Here is a 22,029-nt window from a genome sequence, read left to right as displayed (position 1 = left end):
GCGGCCCGGGCTGCCCTGCGCGCCGCCCGCCCGCGGCTTCCGGGCCGCGCTTCACCCGCGGGCTGTGGAACGGCCGCGTTCCGGGCCGGTGCAAGTTCAGGGACTTGGCGGTTTTTTTGCACAGGAGATTGAATTAATCACCATCTTAATCCTTCGTGTTTTTGAAGCCTGGAAGACAGGATGCCTCTTCTGTCATCCTATGATTTTGTGATAATTAACAGTAGTTTTTTTTTTTTTCTGGTCCACGGGAAGTTCCCCTTCTCCCTCAAGTTAAGGGGTCCGCTCATCTGCTAAGCCCTGGCCCCTGCCAGTGGGAGTCCCTGTGGGCTGTGGTTTGAGCTCAGCATCCTAGCAGCGTGAAACAGGGCCTGTGTTAATCCCTGCGTCCTGTGGGTTACAGTCTCCGGGTTTCATTTGTCAAAACGCGTGAATATTTCATATGCAAGACTTCCAGCTTGATGTTGTAGTTTAGGGCCTTATTACCAAATTTAATTTGGGGGCAGAAAACCTGGAAAACTTAAGACGTTCAGATTTCCAGGCCCACCTCAGCCACAATAAATCCGAATCCCTGAGAGTGGGGTTTCCCAATCTGTTACTAAATCCCCAGGCCAACCCAGCGGGGGCTGGAGACCGGTGGTTTGGGAACTGCTGTTGTAGGGCAGACGGAGGTGAGTAAGGCCCAGCCTTCGCTTTCTAAGAGCTGCTTTCCGAAGGGTACTAATTACGGTAATTAAAACTGGCAAAAGTTAATGACTGTAGGAAATGCCGAGGACTCTTGAGGAGGGATTGTCGCCCACCGAGAGACTGGGGAAGGAGGCAGTGTTTGAATTGAGCTTCCAAGGATGATCAGGCTTGTGATTTGCAGTAATTCTGGGCAAGAAAACATTTTATTTTATTTTATTTTATTTTATTTTATTTTATTTTACTTTTTGAGACGGAGTCTCGCTCTTGTCGCCCAGGCGGGAGTGCAATGGCGAGATCTCAGCTCATTGCAACCTCTGGGTTCAAACAATTCTGCTGCCTCGGCCTCCCTAGTAGCTGAGATTACAGGCGCCGACCACCACACCCGGCTAATTTTTATATTTTTAATAGAGACGGGGTTTCACCATGTTGGGTAGGCTGGTCTTGAACTCCTGACCTCAGGTGATCTGCCCGCCTCGGCCTCCCAAAGTGCTGGGATTACAGGTGTCAGCCACTGCGCCTTGCCCCCACTGACCGTTCTGATGGTACAGAGCATCTCAGTAACTGGTGCTGGAGTCTTTGAACTTGACTCAGCCATTCATTTTCAAAATAACCACGGTTTTAGCTGTGGGTAAAAATTGGCTTTGTGTAGCAGTCTTTTTTCTCTGTCAGTGGAGTATAATTTCTATCTGAATATATTTGGGGCAGCATTTGGATTCACCATTGTGCCTGTAAACCTATGAGTCTTAAAATCTCCATTGCTTTTTACCTGCAATTAATTAGGTTCTGCTCAGGAGTAGGCTCCCTTGACTAACAAAAAACCTGGCAACTCAGAATCTCCTAAGTTGGCACCTTAGCAGCCTTTTGCCAGATGCAGTGGGAAAGGTACATCCTGTTGCCGTTTTTTCCACACTCAGTTTCCAACCTTGACTGAGCTGAAAGGGTGGCAGAGGGGGTGCATGGTGTTTAAACTGCTGACCCCTCTGAGAATGGATTGGTCAACTGCTCCCCATCTGCTAGGAGGGCACTGACATTGTCAACAGGTCCTGCTTGGCTGAGTGTATTTTTAAAAATAGCTTTAAAACGAAGAAGATCTCATAATTTGTAGATGATTGGAAGCTGAGAGGGATAAGTACTAAAATGAGTGACAATTGGGATCCATAGTTATCATTGCAGGCAGTTAGCTACAACCAACAAGACGAGATTTGACAGGTTAAAATCGTTTGTACAAGAACAGAATCTGGTTTCACATACTTGTGAAAATACTGTGATTTAAAAAAAAAACCATACTTTGAATAAATCATATTGATTGCCAAAGTGAATGGAATAATGAGTCTAGACTGTGCATCATGACCCTCACACATGGTATGTGGGTACCACAAATCTCTAATGCAGTGAACAATAAAAGACCTCGTTATTTTCACAGGGCGCAAGAAAAGTTGTTCAGAAAGTGTAACCAGACTATTTGGTTTAGAATCCAGCTCTTCACTTACTAACTCTGCCTTCTGTGGCTATTCCTACATCTGTAAAAAGGGATGACACTTCCCACTGTTACTGTACAAATTAGTACAATATGTATGGTGCTGCACATACTGTGGGGTAGAATGTATAGTGTTTTATAGATGTTAGCCAGGGTTATTATTTTTGAGACAGCCTCATTGTGTCGCCCAGGCTGGAGTGCAGTGACACAAACACAGCTCACTGCAGTCTCGACCTCCGTGGGCACAGGTGATTCTTCCACCTCAGCCTCCTGGGTAGCTGGGACTACAGGTGTGCACCACCACAGCCAGCTAATTTTTGTATGTTTTGTAGAGACGAGGCTTTACCATGTTGCCCAGGCTGCTCTCGAACTCCTGGGGCTCGAGTGTTCTTCCCACCTTGGCCCTCCCAGAGTGCTGGGATTACAGGTGTAAGCCACTGTGCCTGGCTGAGCCATTAACAGTTGTTTAAAAGTGGAAAAATGCAGTCTTAAATGAATTATGGGAAAGCACTGAGTGTCCAAAGGGAGAATACTACAGTGCTTATATCACATCAAATGTATTAATATTTTGTTTAGATCTTTTTATTTTAAACGTTGCATCTAATGTTCCCACTCCTAAACCTCTTAAATGTTTATAATCTAGAAAAATACATAGAATGCACTAAACATTTCAGGTATTTTGCTAAATTAGTAGTTTTCTTCGAAGCCCTTAAAAGTTTTATTTGCTGACTGAATCAAGTTTTTTAAAGGAGAGAGATATATATTTACCTAAAAAAAAAGAAGTGTTTGTTCATATCAGGCAGAAATGGAACTTTTCTATGTCATACCCATAAAAGTGCAGACTTGATGTCTTTAAGATTGGCAGCTTATATTAAAAATCCATGTATGTCAGTTAAAGGTGTCATGGTTTAAAATTGCTTTGCCAGTAACTTGGTTTCACTTTTATAGGGTAGTTCTTTTACTTACTTGGTTGCTACACTAGTACATTAAAAATTGATGGTCAGTTGTTGAGAACGAAATAAAATATTTGATTGCCACACCATCTTAAAAATACTTTAAAAAAATTGGAGGCTGGGCTCGATGGCTCATACTTGTAATCCCAGCGCTTTGGGGGAACAAGGCAGGAGGATGGCTTGAGGCCAGGAATTTGAGAAGAACCTGGCGCAACTTCGTGAGACCCCTGTCTCTATGATTAAAAAAAAAATGAATATTTGAACATAAAGGTTAAAGTATTAGAGGAAAACAGATTGTAAAACTACAGGATTGAACAAGAAAAAAGTCATAAAAAGTTAAAGTGAATTTGACTATGTAAAAATTTTAAATTTCTGCAGGACAAATGGTACTATAAAGGCAAAAGACAAGCCGAGAAAATAATTGCGATATACATTACTAAGGGTATAAGAAAGGCCCACAGAATTAATAGGAAAAAATAAAACCCACTAGAAAAATGGTCAAAGGATGTATCCTCCCAGTTCAGAGGTAAGGAGTACAAATGGCCCATCAACAGAAAGTTGCTGAGGAACCATTTACCTTTTCACCTATCAGATTAGCAACAATTGGTAACATTGGTGAATGTGTAGCGAAATAGGCATTCTCATAAAGTGTTTTGGGAGTGAAAATTACAACTTTTTGGGGAACAAATTTTGGCTTCTATCAGATTTAAACTAATATCCTTTGACGAGCAGTCTAGCAGATTAAGCAGGAATACATGTATCAGGTTGTTGATTGTGGCGTCACTTGTCATATGAAGAACTGGGAAAAGCTTGAACCCATCAGTAAGGATCTGGTCGAATGAGTGGAGATGCTTCCCATGTGTCACTGTTGGAGAGAATCAGTTAGACTCAGGTGTGTTGGCCTGGAGCATGCCTTGATGGGTTATGTGAACAATATATGTGGAGTATTGTGTAGAGTATGACTCTGTCTTCTACAAATTAAAATGCATGTGTCCATGTACATGAGCATTAAGGAAAGTGGAAAGGATACACTAAACTCATACTGTGGTTGGGGAGTGTGGTGGAACCTGTCCCCCCTTTTTTCTGATAATGCCTCTGTGGTGTTTGGAAAACACCTGGATTTATTTTATAGTTAAAAAAATTGAGGTATAAAAACCAATTTAGGCAAAATATTTTAACATCCTTTTTTAACTTTATTGGATACAGCAACCTTTGACCTGAATATGATCAACCAAGGTATTTTTCTCAGCCTAGTATATAACTTCCAGTAGACTTAGCTCCAGAATGTAGATAACTGGGGGGGGAAAAAGAAGTTCTAGGTGAGATTAACTATGTTCATGAACATTTTTAGTCTTGTATTCTTATTAGGGTTCTAATATTTTTAAGATTGGGGGAGGGGCCTCCTCCAGATTTTTAGGTCAAGGTCACACTTTGTCCAATAATTGCATCCCTCAATGCTTTGAATTTCAGTTTATTCAAAATAGAATGTAAGGGCCTGGAACAGTGGGTCACATCTGTAATCCCAGCATTTTGGGATGCTGAGGCAGGAAGATTGCTTGAGTACAGAAGTTTGTGACCAACCTGGGCAACATAGTGAGACCCCATCTCTACAAAAAGTTAACAAATTAGCTGGGCATGGTATTGTATGCCTGTAGTTTCAGCTACTTGGGAGTCTGACGAGGGAGGATTGCTTGAGTCCAGAAGGTTGAGGCTGCGGTGAGCTGTGATCACACCACAGCACTCCAACCTGGCTCACAGAGCGAGACTCTTGTCTCAATTAAAAAAAAAAAAAAAGAATCTAAGGTTTTGACTAATCGGTAGTTTCCTTATGTATCTATGACCTATAGATATTTTTTCGGTAGTTTCCTTATGTATCTATGACCTATAGATTTTTTTTAAAGAATCCACGTACAGACTTCTAAGTTAGATCCTTTTGATGATGCAAAAGATATTCCAGAGATTTTATAAAATCTCAGGATTATCATCATAGGATTGTTGTAAGGGTAAAATGAGTTGGTGTTTGTGAAGTTTCTGAAAGGGTGCCCATGTATGGAGGCAGCATAGTACCTCACTAAGAGCATGGACTGCATGGCCTTGAATCCCCACTCCACTCCTTACTGGCTCTGTGATCTTGAACAGGTAATTGACCTCAGTGCCTCAGTTTTTTCATCGGTAAATAATAATAGTACTTATAAGAATTAAATGAGAAGATGTATAGAGCTCTTAGAATAATGCCTGGCAGGCAGGCAGTATGATCATGTTTAGAAGCCATTCCCAGTTGTGGCCAGCAAAATGTAAGATGGTCTCATTGTGTTTAATTGAAATACCTCTCATAGTATTCCAGAGTGAGAAAGAAGGTGGCAGGCAGTTCTCTGGGGTTGGGGCTCAGTTTGGGGCACCATCTGACTGAACTGTAGCCAAAGGAGAGGGGGCCAGGCTAGTATTAATACTAAGCTGGAAGTTGCATTGTGAGGAATGCTTGCAAGAACTGAAAATGTATTTATTACCTGGGTAAAAGAAGACTTCCCCCATTGTACAGTGGCAGTGGAAAGACCTGATTTAGATGGGCAAGTTAATTCAAAAATTAAAATATGACCTAGTACAAGCAGAAGGGTTGTTTGCTCTTCAGGTTGGGCTGTTACCTGTAAATGTCCCCTCCCTTGTCCTAAGACATCTGGCTCTGTGACACCACTGAATGCAGCATGATTGTCTGGATCATCTCATGTGGTTTTTGAGTCTGTCCAGAGAATGGGCGTTTTGATTGTTAGACCCAGTGTCGTTTGGGCAAAAGTGACCTACTTCGGGATATTAGGAATTCTTGTAAGTGGATTAATACATTGAGTAATGGTTATCCTAAATACTTTTTTTGAGTGGTGGGGACAGAGTCTGGTTTTGTCCCCCAGGCTGGAGTACAGTGGCGCTATCTCAGCTCACTGCAATCTCCGCCTCCCAGGTTCAAGCTGTTTTCCTGCTTCAGCCTCCCAAGTAGCTGGGGCTACAGGCACCTGCCACCATGCCTAGCTAATTTTTGTATTTCTGGAGAGACAGGGTTTCACCATGTTGGTCAGGCTCATCTGGAACTCCTGACCTCAGTCCTGACCTTGGCCTTCCAAAGTGCTGGGATTATAGGTGTGAGCCACCACACCTGGCCATACTAAATACTTTTTAATGGCTTTCTTCTGCTTCTTGTATACTTCTAATAGAGTCTTTATGTCACTCGTAAGAAAAGGGAAAGTATTTGCAATTCCTTAATTTGTTTAGGGTCATCCTGAGGGATTAGAATACATTTTCCCATTTGTATTAGGGATATAAAGCAAAATAGTTATTTTTTGTTAACTCAGGAATTTCTTGTGTATTTTAGGTACTTTCGACCCAAAGACTCTGGGAGAAATTTCATTCCCTTAAGTTTATAAATTTTTAATGAAAGCTTTTGTTTTTAAAAGAAGAAAGTTGATACCCAGCTCATTTCTAAATGGAGGCAAAAAGATGATAGGGCTGACCCTCTTGGGGGATATAAATTTATTTGTTTAAGTGAATTGGTGTTTGGCCTGGCACAGTAGCTCACACCTGTAATCCCAGCACTTTGGGAGGGTGAGGCGAGTGGACCACTTGAGGCCAGGAGTTTGAGACCAACCTGGCCAACATGGTGAAACCCCATCTCTACTAAAAATACAAAAATTAGACCAGGCATGGTGGCTCACACCTGTAATCCCAGCACTTTGGGAGGCTGAGGCAGGCAGAACACTTGAGGTCAGGGGTTCAAGACTAGCCTGGTCAATATGGTGAGACCACGTCTCTACTAAAAATACAAAAATTATTTGGGCATGGTGGTGTGCGCCTGTAATCTCAGCTACTCAGGAGGCTGGGGCAGGAGAATCGCTTGAACCCGGGAGGTAGGGGCAGTGAGCCAAGATCACATCACTGCACTCCAGCCTGGGCAACAGAGTGAGACTCAGTCTCAAAAAAAAAAAAAAAGCGAATTGGTTTTTAAGTGAGTACTTTTTTTTTTTTTTTTTTTTGAGACAGGGTCTCACTGTGTTGCCCAGGCTGGAGTGCAGTGGCCCAATCATGGCTCACTGCAGCCTTGGCCTCCCTGGGCTCAGTTGATCCTCCCACCTCAGCCTCCTGAGTAGCTTGGACTACAGGCGCCTGCCACCACACCTGGCTAATTTTTGTATTTTTTTCATAGACATTTTTTTGCCACATTGTCCAGGCTGGTCTCGAACTCCGGGACTCAAGCAATCCTCCCACCTCAGCCTACCAAAGTGTTGGGTTTATAGGCATGAGCCACAGCGCCTGGCCTAAATGAGCACATTTTTATACTTGAACTCTGAGGAACAAGAGGTGGGATAAAGCTGGTGTGTTTGGTTGGTGTGTTGAACTTTACAGGAGGTGAACGTGTATACTTTCAACTTGGATTCTTGTGTGCCAGTTCAGATATCTAATAGCTTAAATAGAATTTCAGCAAAAAGCTGGATAATAAGGAATGATGGTTAAATTTTATGTGGAAAAAGATAAGTGGGCATAAAACATTCAAGACATACTTTTGGAGTGTAAAGCTTCACATTTTTTGTTAAAAGAGTTTCCCGACTTTCTCCTGAGGCTATCTGTCTTTGGTTACCTGAAGCTCGTTATTTTCTCCATAGCTATTTATTGAATCGGCACTGTGCTGGGGCTAGGGACACCAGGTTCCAACAGATTTTCTTCCCTTGCAGAATGTTACTGAAATAGGATTTTTATATACCTGTAGGTCTTTGAAGGCCCCTCCCCCACCCCACCCCACCCCAAATTTCTGAATGTCTACCTTGAAGTCTCAAGTATTGTTTTCCTGGTCTAGAATCAGTTTTTTTCTTCCCAGGATTCTATTTTAAAGAAATACTTTTAAATGTTTTATGCTTTCAATAATGAAATTATCAAGAAAATACTTGTTTTCCTCAAAATATTCAGTGGCCCTGAAAATGCCTGTTAGGGCATCAATCATTGCTTTTATGTTGACTGTAACTGTTGGAAACAGATGCCCATATTAAAAAAGCTGTTAAGAAAATATTTTTTAAAAATTTGCCCAACAGGAAGGAGAAAATTAGAATCTAATAGCAAACTTGACTCAAAGCAGGGGAGACCACATGATCTTCCTCTTTGAAAATCTGTCCTGGATGATGACCATGCTCTCTAAACAGGTTTTCTGTGTTTTAGGGAAAGAAGCTCAGAAAGGACCCTTGCTCTTTGATGACCTCCCTCCGGCCAGCAGTACTGACTCAGGTACAGTCTTCAGGCTCTCCCAGGTGTGTGTCAACGTCTCTACTCATCCTGGGATTGTAGTTGTCTCAATCTTTTTCCCTTTCCCCCATTTTCAACACACAGATGTTTTAGGTGTTGGACTGTCTTTAAGTTTTGAATCCATGGCATCAGGTAAGGCAGAAAAATCTGCTAGTCGCTAGCCCTGAGAAGTACTGCGAGGAAATGTGGAGCAGTTTTCTCTGGTTCATTTGAGTATTTATTTTACTACCTGAAGTACAATTTAACTTTTTAAGGCAGATTTTTATTTCCTTTGAAATAATAGGACTTTAAAATAGGTTCAAGATATTATTCACTGCAGTATGAGTTGCCACTGGATTGACGCAAAAGTTTTGAGTTTATTTCAGTAACCTACATAGGCGTCCTGGTGGGATGGATTCTGAAACTTAAGCCTTACGTATTTTTTGTGGGCTCACTAAGTGTTCTGCTGTGTTTCAGGATCAGGGGGACCTTTGCTTTTTGATGATCTCCCACCTGCTAGCAGTGGCGATTCAGGTAAGTGGTAGGAAAAATCCAAGGTGCTGATGGAAATAATACATATAGTATTTTGCTCTTGTGTGAAATTTATGTATAGGTTTTAACAGGATTTTGGATGACATTAAGTCATAATACAGCATAAGGTTTACTAAAACTATAAACAGGCACATTAATTGGAAGCACAGAGATAAGATAATACTATATCACTTTCTGGTGATATTAACTTCTTGAGGTTCAGATTGTTGGAACTGCCTTTAAGAATTAAGAGTTCACTAATTTACTCTTAACTTTGTTATTAACATTTTTTAAAAATTCAGAGTCCATTATTCTGATTTGCCTTGTTAAACAGAGTGCTTGACTCATATGTATCAAGGCTAGTAGCATCGGCTCTACCTCCTCCTGAAAATGTTCCTTTTCATGTCCTAATTAAGTAGAAGGGAAGAATAGAGCAGATTCCTGTTGCCATTGTGGCAAAGGTATGATTCTGTCTCATGAGAACTTCTTAGGTAGAGCTCCTCTGGTTGGGGAAGGTGAGGGTTAGGAGAGGCTGGGAGATAGATGGTGTGGGGGCAGCGGGGAATGCAGGTAATCCCCTTTCATATGCAGGTGTATTTTCTGTATTTTAGAAAAAGTACTATAGTCATCTTACATAAGAATTCTCAATCTTCAGGGCTGTTGACCCATACCAAAAGACTGCAGCATCCTCACACTCACAGTGTAGCCTGAAACCTTCCCAATAAAGATAGTACCCTTAGTTGTAATGAAAGTTAATATGTTCTGGCTGGGCACGGTGGCTCACGCCTATAATCCCAGCACTTTGGGAGGCCAAGGCGGGTAGATCACTTGAGGTCAGGAGTTCAAGACCAGCCTGGCCAACATGGTGAAACCCTGTCTCTACTAAAAATACAAAAATTAGCCGGGCGTGGTGGCACGTGCCTGTAGTCCCAGCTACTCAGGAGGCTAAGGCAGGAGAGTCGCTTGAACCCGGGAGGCAGAGGTTGCAGTGAGCCAAGATCACACCATTGTACTCCAGCCTGGGTGACAGAGCAAGACTCTGTCTCCAAAAAAAAGGAAAGTTAATATGTTCAAAGAAGGCTGTTAAGGGATTTAATAGAAGAAATGAAGATACAGTATAGCTGTCTCTTAGTTATCTACAGGACAAAAGACAAAGTAGTAAAAATTTAGAAGATTTACATAACACTATTAACAAGCTTGATTTTTTGGATATATAATCTTGGGCCTAGTGTTTTAGATTTCTTGAGAAGTTACATTCTTTTTTTTTTTTCTTGAGACAGAGCCTCACACTCTCACCCAGGCTGGAGTGCAGTGGCGCAATCTCGGCTCACTGCTACCTCCGCCTCCCGGGTTTAAGTGATTCTCCTGCCTCAGCCTCCCGAGTAGCTGGGACTACAGGCGTGTGCCACCATGCCTGGCTAATTTTTGTATTTTTAGTAGAGATGGGGTTTTACCATATTGGCCAGGCTGGTCTCGAACTCCTGACCTTGTGTTCCGTCTGCCTCGGCCTCCCAAAGTCCCAAAGTGCTGAGATTACAGGTGTGAGCCACTGCACCCGGCCAATAACACATTCTTTTTTTTTTTTTTTTTTTTCCTTTTTCGAGACTGAGTCTTGCTCTGTTGGCCAGGCTGGAGTGCAGTGGCGTGATCTCAGCTCACTGCAAGCTCTGCCTCCCAGGTTCATGCCATTCTGCTGCCTCAGCCTCCCAAGTAGCTGGGACTACAGGCACCCGCCACCACGCCCGGCTAATCTTTTTGTGTTTTTAGTAGAGACGGGGTTTCACCATGTTAGCCAGGATGGTTTCCATCTCCTGACCTTGTGATCCGCCCGCCTCAGCCTCACAAAGTGCTGGGATTACAGGTGTGAGCCACCTTGCCTGGCCCGATAACACATTCTTAAGCAGGCAGGAACCATTTACAAAAGTTGATTATGTACTAAGCCATAATTTGTTTTGAAATTTTATTATTTTTCTTTTTTTAAGACAGAGTCTCACTCTGTTGGCAGGCTGGAGTGCAGTGTTGCGATCTCGGCTCACTGCAACCTCTACCTCCCGGGTTCAAGTTCCTGTCTAAGCCTCCCAAGTAGCTGGGACTACAGGCACATGCCACCACACCCAGCTAATTTTTGTATTTTTAGTAGAGGCGGGGTTTCACCATGTTGGCCAGGATGGTCTCAATCTCTTGACCTAATGATCCGCCTGCCTCTGCCTCCCACAATGCTGGGATTACAGGCATGAACTGCCACGCCTGGCCTTTTTCTTTTCTTTTTTTTGAGATGGAGCCTTGCTCTGTCGCCTAGGCTGGAGCGCTGTGGCGAGATCTCAGCTCACTGCAGCCTCCGCCTCCTGGGTTCCAGTGAGTCTCGTGCCTCAGCCTCCCGAGTAGCTGGGATTACAGGCACTACCATGCCCGGCTAATTTTTTGTATTTTAATTAGAGACCGGGTTTCGCCATGTTGGTCAGGCTTGTCTTGAACTTCTGACCTTAGATGATCTGCCCGTCTCAGCCTCCTAAAGTGCTGGGATGACAGGTGTGAGCCACCACACCTGGCCATCTGTTTTGGAATTTTAAAGGAGATAGTTTCACATCCATATGGGGAAAACTGGAACCCATGCAGTAAGCCACAGGACACTAATGGGGACCTTTGGGAGAGATACTGTTGGAAACATCTGTGTTGCATTATGCAGGGTGCGTATGTGTATTATGTTATACCGTTGCAGAAATAGGTCCTTGTGCAACTAATTTATTCTTCTTGAGGACAGGAACGTTTTCATTACTTTTTCCTCAGCACTAAGAAATGTCTGACACAGGGAGTTTGAGACCAGCCCACCCAGCATGGTGAAACTCCGTCTCTACTAAAAATACAAAAATTAGCTGGGTGTGGTGGTGCACGGCTGTAGGCTGAGGCAGGAGAATCGCTTGAACCCGGGAGGTGGAGGTTGTAGTGAGCTGAGGTTGCATCACTGCACTCGAGCCTGGGCGACAGAGTAGACTCCGTCTCAAAAAAAAAAAAAAAAAAAGACACCTTGTGTTTACAAAAAAGTTAAAAAATTAGCCGGGTATAGTTGTTCCTGCTTTCAGTCCCAGCTGCTCAATTGGCTGAGGTGGGAGGATCACTTGAACACAGGAGTTGGAGGCTGCGGTAAACTATGATCATGCCACTGCATTCTGGTCTGTGTGACAGAACGAGACCCTGTGTCAAAAACAAAAAGAAATGTCTGGCAAAGAGTAGGTTGAGTAAGTAAATAAGTACTTGTATCCTTTTTTTTTTTTTTTTTTTTTTTTTTTTTTTTAAGAGAAGCGTCTTACTACTTTGCCCAGGCAGGTCTCAAACGCCTGGGCTGAAGTGATCCTTCTGCCTCAGTCTCCGGAAGTAGCTGTGACTGCAGGCATGTGCCACTGCATCTGGCTATTGCATACTTTATACCTAAATGCAGAGAACATTTCAAGTCATTTATTAGGACAGCAGCTGCCCTTATTGGAGATTGATGTGTTAGGCACTGTGACAAATGCTCTTCCTACTTGTCCTAACCCATTTTCAAACATCCCTCTGAGATGACAGTGTTCTTACTGTGTTAAGCACAGGTGAAGACAGCTGAGAATGAAAGGTTAAGTTGCACACCTCTTTGAAACTTGACTTTTCTCATTTCAAACACATACACTGCAGATTCCCTTAGCTTTGAGTACAGATTCATCCTTTTGCTAGTGGAAACAGCTGTGGCAGCCTTATTTTGCCTTTGAAAGGATGTATTACAGTTCTTAAAGGCTGCTATTTACCTCATTTTGAGCCGTTTCGGGTACTTGTTACTTTTTGGAACTTGATTAGGATATGTTAGTTTGCTTACAGATTTTGTAAGTGTTTGTTTAACACTAAGAGCCTGTGGATATACAAACATGTATATGCTACAGGCCAAAAAAAAAATGTATTTTTACCACTGGGAAAAGTCTTACAAACCCCTTCAGCAGGGTCAGTTTGACTCAGGGCCTGGATCTCAACTTTATGTTCTCTCACTGTGGGACCCCCCACCCTGCCAACCATGAAGACACAACTCCTGAATCTGCCTGGGTCTGCCAGTCCTTGCTTAAAATGACCTTGTCTTTGAGTGCTAGGATGAAGCCCAGTCTACTAGTGACTTTTTCCAACAGTCTACAGCTGTGTTTCTGTCCGGCTTTTACTTTATTTCCAGGTTCTCTTGCCACGTCAATATCCCAGATGGTAAAGAATGAAGGGAAAGGCGCAAAGAGAAAAACCTCCGAGGAAGAGAAGAATGGCAGTGAAGAGCTTGTGGAAAAGAAAGTTTGTAAAGGTTTTCAGACAGTTTGAAAACAAATGTATTAGACTTCATATTTTAAAACAACCCAGAGCAAAACCAGTTTCAGCTTTCTAATAATACTTTCTTTTTATGTCTGTATTTAAGAAATGAGTAGGGTTCCCTTTTTGCAAATGAATTTCCAAGTTTCTCTGCGCTTTCTCCTACTTTTCATGTACAACTATCTCTGATCCTACCTTTGATCAGATAGGAAACCTACATTTGTTCCTCAAGAGTTAAAAAATACAGGTGGTTTTTTTCTTAGCCTTCTGCAGTGAATGGTTAGTTTTTAGACCACCTAATCTCTCTCTGACTTCCAATCTTTGTTCGCAGTTTGTCAATTAGTGCTTTGAATTACGTGATTTAGCTTAGTAGGCAGCTTCCCTAAGCCTGGAAAAAGCTGTTGAAATTTGTAGTCAGTTGTGTAACTTGTCAAAGTTAGTGAGGAAGAAAACGAAAAGTATTAACTAAAGAGAATACTTCAGTTGTGGTACTAAAGTATTCTTGAGCTATGGGATTTTCTTTTCTTTTTTTTGCTTTTTGAGATGGAGTCTCGCTCTGTCGCCCAGGCTGGAGTGCAGTGGCACCATCTCGGCTCACTGCGAGCTCCACCTCCCGGGTTCATGCCATTCTCCTACCTCAGCCTCCCAAGTAGCTGGGACTACAGGCGCCCTCCACCATGCCTGGCTAGTTTTTGTATTTTTAGTAGAGATGGGGTTTCACCATGTTGGCCAGGATGCTCTCGATCTCCTGACCTCGTGATCTGCCCGCCTCGGCCTCCCAAAGTGCTGGGATTACAGGCGTGAACAACCGCGCCCGGCCCGAGCTGTGGGATTTTCATTAACTGCATTGTCCTTTGTCACAAATTACCTCAGTGAAAGCTGTATGATGCAGGCAGAGGTATGTGAAAAAACCCACTTGTAGCTTTGCTGGGAAGATGTCTTCTTCAGCTTAGCTCGTCACTTCCCAGAAGACAGCTCTTCACAGTGTTCATTTTATTATTTGTCTGGCATTAGGTATCAGAAAATAAGCTTAAATGAGTCTAACCATTAAATGTAAATAGATCTCTGCCTGCGTTGGAATCTTTTATCTTTTTCTTCCTCAGTTGAAGTAAAAGCAACCGATCTTACTGTTTGTTCAAATTCTTCACCAGCCTTGAGCATGGCATGGAAATACGTATTTTCAGAGCATCTTACAGGGCTTTTGAGACAAACTCTACTGACTTGCATTTGTCTGACTGACTGCATTTGTCCTTATTCAATTATCACAAGACTAATTTGCACATGATCCTTTCCCCTGATTTGAATCTCACTTCTCTGGGATGGCAGCACATCCCTTGCCCTGGTGCTTTGACTTATACCCTAGACAGAGTTGTTTTGTGCTCACTGACTCCTCTCTCGTGTCCCTGTGCAACCTCTTAGAGCTCACCCTGTCCAGCAGTGCTCCGATTTTAGTTACAGACTTGCAGCTGGGGAGATGCCTTAAGGGATATTGCTTATTTGTTTGCACCATTAGGATATCGCTGAGTCAGACAGTCATAGTTCCCTCTCATTTGCTCTGGGACTAGGGTTTCCAGAGGGTTGGGCACAGTTTTGTATTGGCTTTTTTGTTCTCTTTTCCTTAGCCTCTTCGGTGATCTTTGGTCTGAAGGGCTATGTGGCTGAGCGGAAGGGTGAGAGGGAGGAGATGCAGGATGCCCACGTCATCCTGAACGACATCACCGAGGAGTGTAGGCCCCCATCGTCCCTCATGTGAGTCTCATGTAGGAAGCCCGGCTGGCATTAACATCTCCTGGGTTCCCACTGGCATTTTGGACTGGCTAGTTTGTATTTACTAGAAAATCTCACACATCACTTGATTCTACATCAGTGATTCTCAGCTGGGGTTGATTTTGCTCCCCGCCCAGGGGACATTTGTCAGTGTTTGGGTACATTTTTGTCACAATTGCGGGAGGGCGTTGTTACTGGCATCTGGTGGGTAGAGACTAGGGATGCTGCTAAACATCTTGGAAGCACAGGGCAGCCCCACAACAAAGAATTGTTCAGCCTGGGATGTCAGTAGTGTCGCGGTTGAGCAGCCCTGCTGAGCGGGAGATGACGCTCCATGGCATGGCTCTGCAGCGTGTGTTACTCCTTACCAGCAACTGAGCAGCTTCTGGCAGAGAATATTTTTAATCCATGGCCTAGAAGATAAGAGTTGGAAGCCACTAATTAAAGTATGAATGGTGATCAAGGAGAGCTAGTAGAGATAATCAGGGCCCAGGAAGAACAAAAGTCAAAATGATGTCAAGGAAAAGACAGACAATGAAAAATTAGCTGCAACTATACAAACTAAAATGAAGCCTTCTGGATAAGCTCTTGGGCCTGGAGGAAAAGAAACCAGAAGGTAGGACATTAAGTTGGCTGTTAACATACATTATAGTACATATTTAATAATATATATTACATAGGTTACATAATTCAGAATTACATAATAAATAGCTTACGTACCTTTACTGACACCAGCTGGTCATTAACATACAGTGTGCTGGAGCCGTTTGGGCTGATGGCGTTTGTCCAGTAGATGAGGTGTACTCATGGAGATGAGGTGATGGCTGCTGCAGAGCAGCTGATCATATGTAGAGGGGACAAGATACACACCCATTGAGACAGGGTCTTGCTGTCTTGCTCAGCCTGGAGTACAGTGGCACAATCACAGCTCACTGCAGGCTTGACCTCCTAGGCTCAAGCAGTCCTCCCACCTCAGCGTCCTGAGTAGCTGGGACCATAGGCATGTGCCACCACAGCCGGCTAATTTTTTGAATTTTTTGGAGAGACAGTGTCTCCTTCAGTTGCTCAGGCTTGTCTCAGAGTCCTGGGCTCAAGCCGTCCTCCCACCTTGGCCTCCCAAAGTGCCGGGATTACTCACATGAGCCACCATACCCAGCCTGGGATTTACATTAAAACCAGGAAGGGGACCTCTGGAGCCCAAGAAGGCAGATCCTTTGAGTGTAAATTTAATTGGGAACACTAAATCATGCCTTGCAAATAACAGGCAGTAAGAACAGCTCTGAGTTATAAACCAGATGAGGTTTTTTTCTCATGGCTCAGGATGTCCTGAATTGAAAAGGAATTCCAAAAAATTTGAAAGAAAAGCAGCTCTCTAGAATAAATGTCATTTCTTGTAGGCATTTTTGTTTTTTTTTTTTCTTGAAATAGTTTATTTGATGTCTTTTATTCCATATATGTGGGTTTTCTGGCAAAATTTGAAAGGGGAATGGGAATAAGAGTAGTAAGATAGGTTTTAGAAATGAGATATTTAAAATTTATTTGAGTAACAATTCTGTAATATCCTCCCTGCTCTTACACAGTCATGTGCTGAATAACAACATCAAGTCAGTGGTGGGCTGCATATATGACGGTGCTCCCATAAGATTACACATTTTGTAGAGATGGGGTCTTGCTATGTTGCCCAGGCTGGTCTTGAACTCCTGGCCTCAAGTGATCCTCCTGCCTTGGCCACCTCCCAAAGTGTTGGGATTAACAGGCATGAGCTGCCGTGTTCAGCCATAATACCATGTTTACTGTACCTTTTCTACGTTTAGGTATGTTTAAATAACACAAATACTACCAGTGTGTTACAACTGCCTATGGTATTTAGTGCAGTAACATGCTATACAGTTTAGCCTAGGAGCAATAGGCTCTACCATGTATGTAGCTTAGGTGTGCAGTAAGCTACGCTGTCTTAGTTTGTGTAAATATGTTCTATGATGTTCACACAACAAAATCACCTAACAACACATTTCTGTTAAGTGATGCATGACTGTTTTTTACTGTTTTCGATAAATAACTTGATCTGTTTGTTAATGTTTAAAACCAAATCTGATTTAAATAGGAACGGAGTTCTGAATTTTAGTTTTGTTGTCAGTGAAAAATCAGAATTAACAGATCTTGATCTTTGAAGCAAATGTGAGTTTTAAACATTTAATGTAAAATACTGTGAAAAGTGTTACAGCTCTTTTAGAATATTAGACCTTTAGCAGGTCTTGTAGTCTTCACCAGAAACACTCCCACACCTACACACACACACGCACACACACACACAGTGGTTTTTTTTTTTTTTTTTTTAAGACAGTCTCGCCCTGTCACCCAGGCTGAAGTGCAGTGGTGCGATCTCAGCTCACTGCAAGCTCCGCCTCCCGGGTTCACGCCATTCTCCTGCCTCAGCCTCCTGAGTAGCTGGGACTGTAGGCGCCTGCCACCACGCCCGGCAAATTTTTTTGTATTGTTAGTAGAGATGGGATTTCACCATGTTAGCCAGGATGGTCTTGATCTCCTGATCTCGTGATCCGCCTGCCTCGGCCTCCCAAAGCGCTGGGATTGCAGGCGTGACCCACCACGCCTGGCCCACACACAAGTATTTTTTAAAAAAAAAAAAAAAAGATAAAATGCTGTGAAAGTTACTTAAATATTTGTCTCAGTTAAAGCCTTTTTTTTCCCCATTTGTAACAGTGTGTGACTGGTGTCTTAACCAGTGTGACTTCCTCTGACTTATTAATGTTCACTTTTTGAGATGAAATTTAAAAGCTTTAATGGAAAAGTGTGGTTTTTGCTGTTGAGAATTTGATTAACTCTCAATTCGTTCTTTCAGTACTCGGGTTTCATATTTTGCTGTTTTTGATGGACATGGAGGAATTCGAGCCTCAAAATTTGCCGCACAGAATTTGCATCAGAACTTAATCAGAAAATTTCCTAAAGGTGAGACTGAGAACTAAATCAGTTGATACTCATTTTCGTTATTGCTGTTTGGATGGCTGTGTGAGGCAGTCAGATGTGTCATTTTGGCTTTATCAGAGAATCATTGATGAGTTTTAAAAGAGTGGTGCTGAGGAGTGGACTCCAAGGCTTCCAGGAGTAGCGGCCATGCAGGTGTGACTTAGAATGGCACTTCTCATGATTCTAAGTGATAGACACCTTTTGTGAATTGTCTTTGGGTTCATTTAGTGTCTTGCCTTTATTGGAAAACTAGTAAAACCAACTTCAAATGGCACTGTGTTATATGTGAGGAAACAGAGATTGTTCTGGCTGGGCACGGTGGCTCACACAGCACTTTGGGAGGCCAAGGCCAAAAGATCACTCAAGCCCAGGAGTTTGAGACCAGCCTGGCAACATAGGGAGACTCCATCTCTACAAAAAAAAAAAAAACCTAACTGGACATGGTGGTGTGTGCCTGTGGTCCCAGCTGCTCAGGAGGCTGTGGTGGGAGGATTTTCTGAGCCCCAGGAGGTTGAGGCTGCAGTGAACCATAGTTGCACCATTGCACTCCAGCCTGGGTGACAGAGTGAGACCCAGTCTCAGAAAAAAAAATTAAAAAAAAAAAAAAAAGAAACAGGAATTGTTCTTAATCATGCTTGAAAATCAATTGATGTGCAGAAATTACAAAAACAAAATGGCCAGCCCTGGTGACCCACGCCTGTAATTCCAGCATTTGGGAGGCCGAGGCAGGTGGATCACAAGGTCAGGAGTTTGAGACCAGCCTGGGCAATGTGGTGAAACCCCATCTCTACTAAAAACACAAAAATTAGCCTGGCGTGGTTGCGCGCGCCTGTATTCCCAGCTACTCAGGAGGCTAAGGCAGAAGAATCGCTTGAAGCTGGGAGGCCGAGGTTGCAGTGAGCTGAGATCGCGCCACTGCATTCCAGCCTGGTGACAGAACGAGACTCCGTCTCAAAAAACAAACCAAAATGACAGTGGGAGGAGGATAATCTTCCCTCCTTGAGAGATTGTTTTCTTTTGGCCCTTCTGTAACAGGAGATGTAATCAGTGTAGAGAAAACCGTGAAGAGATGCCTTTTGGACACTTTCAAGCATACTGATGAAGAGTTCCTTAAACAAGCTTCCAGCCAGTAAGTATAACTTGATGATGAAGTTTGAGTGGACTGTGTGTGGTGTTTTCCTAAATGCATTTCAGTCTTCTGATGTGGTTTAACACTATTGCTCACTGTCTGAAAAGTGCATAGCACTCAGTAAGCTCTTATAACCATTAGCTAAATCTAAAACAGAAAAAAAGCAAGTATCAAGGAAATGGTCCATTTTGAAATATAAGATACTTCCCATTGAGCTCTGAAAATTAGTCTCAAAGTGCTAGGCTGTTGGTGGTGACTGTGTTTCTGATGTGTTTCCCCCCAGGAAGCCTGCCTGGAAAGATGGGTCCACTGCCACGTGTGTTCTGGCTGTAGACAACATTCTTTATATTGCCAACCTCGGAGATAGTCGGGTATGTGGCTCTGGAGCCACCCACTTAGATGACAATACGTTTTATGGGGAAAAGACTTTAGCAAGTACTTGTTGAATAAGATTAAAGTGATGATGTCTGGTTGAAACCTTTCTTCTGGGGTTGCTGCAGAGTGTTCTGCTACAGTTTAACTTCTGGGTAAGGGAACAGCAGCTCAGCTAGAGGCCGTTTGTTCTCTGGGGAACTTACGCCCTATGATAGACTTGTGCTTTAAAACCCAGATCCCGTCTTTTTTGTTTCTTTTTTCCTCCTGTGGTTTGTGTGTGTGATGCTGTGGATCAGAATGTAATCAGTATGCAAGTAGCCTAAATCTTCTTTTATTTCCTTTCTCTGACCTTGGACAGTAATGAATGAAAAGCTTTAACCCCTGTCTCTCAAAGTTACTGTGATTTCAGAGTAACTTGAGAGCTGTGGCTGGAAAATACCAGATGAGGTGCCGTTCATCCCCTGAGCCCGGTCCCTGGCTGAGGGAGAAAGCCCAGGGTGGTGTTCCCCCTGGTGACAGTCGTGGGGATGCTGTAAAGCCTAGAGGGTGCTGCTGTGGAAAGCTGGATGCAGACCCTGCCTCCTCTGCGTCAGTACCTTATGTTCTGTTCCATTGCCACTTTTTCAGCCGGCCTCCTTACTCCTTCAGCAGTTACAGGAACCAAGTGACTCTGTCCACAGTTAAGCAGCATCTTTAGACCTCTCCCCACGATGTTTGTAGGGGGATGATTCATCAAATACTAAGCGCTAGGGGTATGGCAGGGACTATAACAGATGACAGCCCCTGCCTGGTGGAGTTTATATTCTGGTGACCCTGTAGTAGACTGGCCCTAGCCCACATGTGTTTAGACCACATGATTTCATAAATAGCAAGAGGAAAATTGGCAAAAAATAAAAAAAATAAAGACTTAGGAGTCAGACCCAAATTCAAATCCTGGCTCTGCTCTGTGACTTTATTGACTTACTTATTCTTCAGTACCTCAGTGTCTTCCTGTAAAACAGACACAGTGAGCCTGGCAGGGGTGAGAACACCTGGAGGCACTGGTGTGGACGGCCTGCCTGGCACTTGGCCAGCATGCACAACGCTTGCCCTCCTCTTTGCCTTCCGTAGGCTCATGGACATGTCTCTGGCCTTGTAGACTCCAGGCCAAAAGGGACCTTGATACTTGTTGAGTGCTTCCTTTTATGTCACAAATGTGACAACAGCCAGAGTGAGCGCTTGGCTGTAGTTATTCAGCAGAGTTTGCACCAGAGTTGATATCAAAACCAGGGGCGACTGTCTACCTGTTGTGTCTTTGACACTTCTTTGCTGCTTGATTCTCTGAACTTATGTTTATCAGCACGAGGCTGAATGTGAAACTCCATTGTTAACTGTTTTCTTCAAATTCCATTGTTAATTGTTTTCTTCAACTGGTACCTTTAGATGCTGCGCCCACTGGATTTCATGACTATTATAATCTCCATCTTCCCAGGCAATCTTGTGTCGTTATAATGAGGAGAGTCAAAAACATGCAGCCTTAAGCCTCAGCAAAGAGCATAATCCAACTCAGTATGAAGAGCGGATGAGGATACAGAAGGCTGGAGGAAACGTCAGGTAACCGAGGGACTGAGAGGAGCTCATGGGAAGGAGGGCTGTTGGCTGTAGAAGGGTCCCGAGACCTTCGAGGAGTAGAACTTTCCCTGTTACGTAGTCTTCAGTGTGACGAGGCTCTGTCTGGGATCTAACGCTGGTGACATAGGTAGGTGACTGTTGTAGATTTCACGTGTCCAAGTGGAAGGAAACTTGCCTCCCTACATTTGCAAAAGGACAAATTCATATTTACCATTCACAGTGTTTTCTCTGTGCCTAGGAAGTTTCTTAAATACTGTCACTTGTGGTGGCAGGCGCCTGTAGTCCCAGCTACTTGGGAGGCTGAGGCAGGAGAATGGCGTGAACCTGGGAGGCGGAGCTTGCAGTAGCCAGGATCACACCACTGCACTCCAGCCTGGGCAACAGAGTGAGACTCCATCTCAAAAAAAAAAAAAAAAAAAAAAATACTGTCACTTTTCGCATTGAATAAGTTACAGTTTTAGGTGAATTCTCCAGAGAGAAAATCTGAAGTAGTTAAGATGGGTTAAGTAATGTCTTTGGACTTCTTGGGAACAACTGGCAGAGAGGACCATGTCTTACTTGGCTCTGTCTTTTGCGGTTTCATTTCACTCTCTCTTTAAATCTTTGAAAACCATATGTCTGCTCTGGTTTTATTATCTGCTTCTAGCCAAGGCAGCTAAAGGAGGGCCTAAGTCTTTTCTTTAGAATTCCACTTCACGGACATTGCATTATGAATTAGACCAGGAGTATTTTCTGGTTTATTGTACAGTTTGACTATTAAAATTTTATTTTCTGCCAGAGATAAGAGAGATGTCATCTCTTAGTATAAGACTGCACTTACCTGTCCTTTGAAGTGTAGTTTCTCTTCTGTTATTCATTTGGGAAAGCCTTTTTTATTGCTCCAGGCTGAATCTAGTCAGTGGTACAGGGAGGTTTCTGGAGAGTAGTTGGAACCCTTAGCGTTTGTTCAA

At 43.2% G+C, this 22,029-nt stretch overlaps 1 protein-coding gene across 3 annotated transcripts in view; it reads left to right on the top strand.

Moving 5' to 3' along the window:
• Positions 1-22,029, top strand: part of ILKAP (ILK associated serine/threonine phosphatase) — a 33,341-nt gene that overhangs the window by 627 nt on the left and 10,685 nt on the right. For 2 of the 3 annotated variants that reach the window (XM_055291113.2, XM_063645818.1), the window contains exons 2-9: positions 8,308-8,373; positions 8,848-8,904; positions 13,088-13,207; positions 14,835-14,961; positions 17,840-17,946; positions 19,000-19,093; positions 19,377-19,464; positions 20,940-21,061. In XM_055291113.2, coding sequence (XP_055147088.1) covers positions 8,308-8,373; positions 8,848-8,904; positions 13,088-13,207; positions 14,835-14,961; positions 17,840-17,946; positions 19,000-19,093; positions 19,377-19,464; positions 20,940-21,061 — 781 coding nt within the window. Of the gene's footprint in view, positions 1-8,307; positions 8,397-8,847; positions 8,905-13,087; positions 13,208-14,834; positions 14,962-17,839; positions 17,947-18,999; positions 19,094-19,376; positions 19,465-20,939; positions 21,062-22,029 lie in introns of those variants that run through there. The other variant, XM_055291114.2, reaches the window with a different exon arrangement.

The sequence above is a fragment of the Symphalangus syndactylus genome, chromosome 8 (genome assembly GCF_028878055.3).
Source record: "Symphalangus syndactylus isolate Jambi chromosome 8, NHGRI_mSymSyn1-v2.1_pri, whole genome shotgun sequence".
Lineage (NCBI taxonomy): Eukaryota > Metazoa > Chordata > Mammalia > Primates > Hylobatidae > Symphalangus > Symphalangus syndactylus.
The sequence above is the reverse complement of the archived record's forward strand: the minus strand, read 5'-3'. Positions and strand labels throughout refer to the sequence as shown.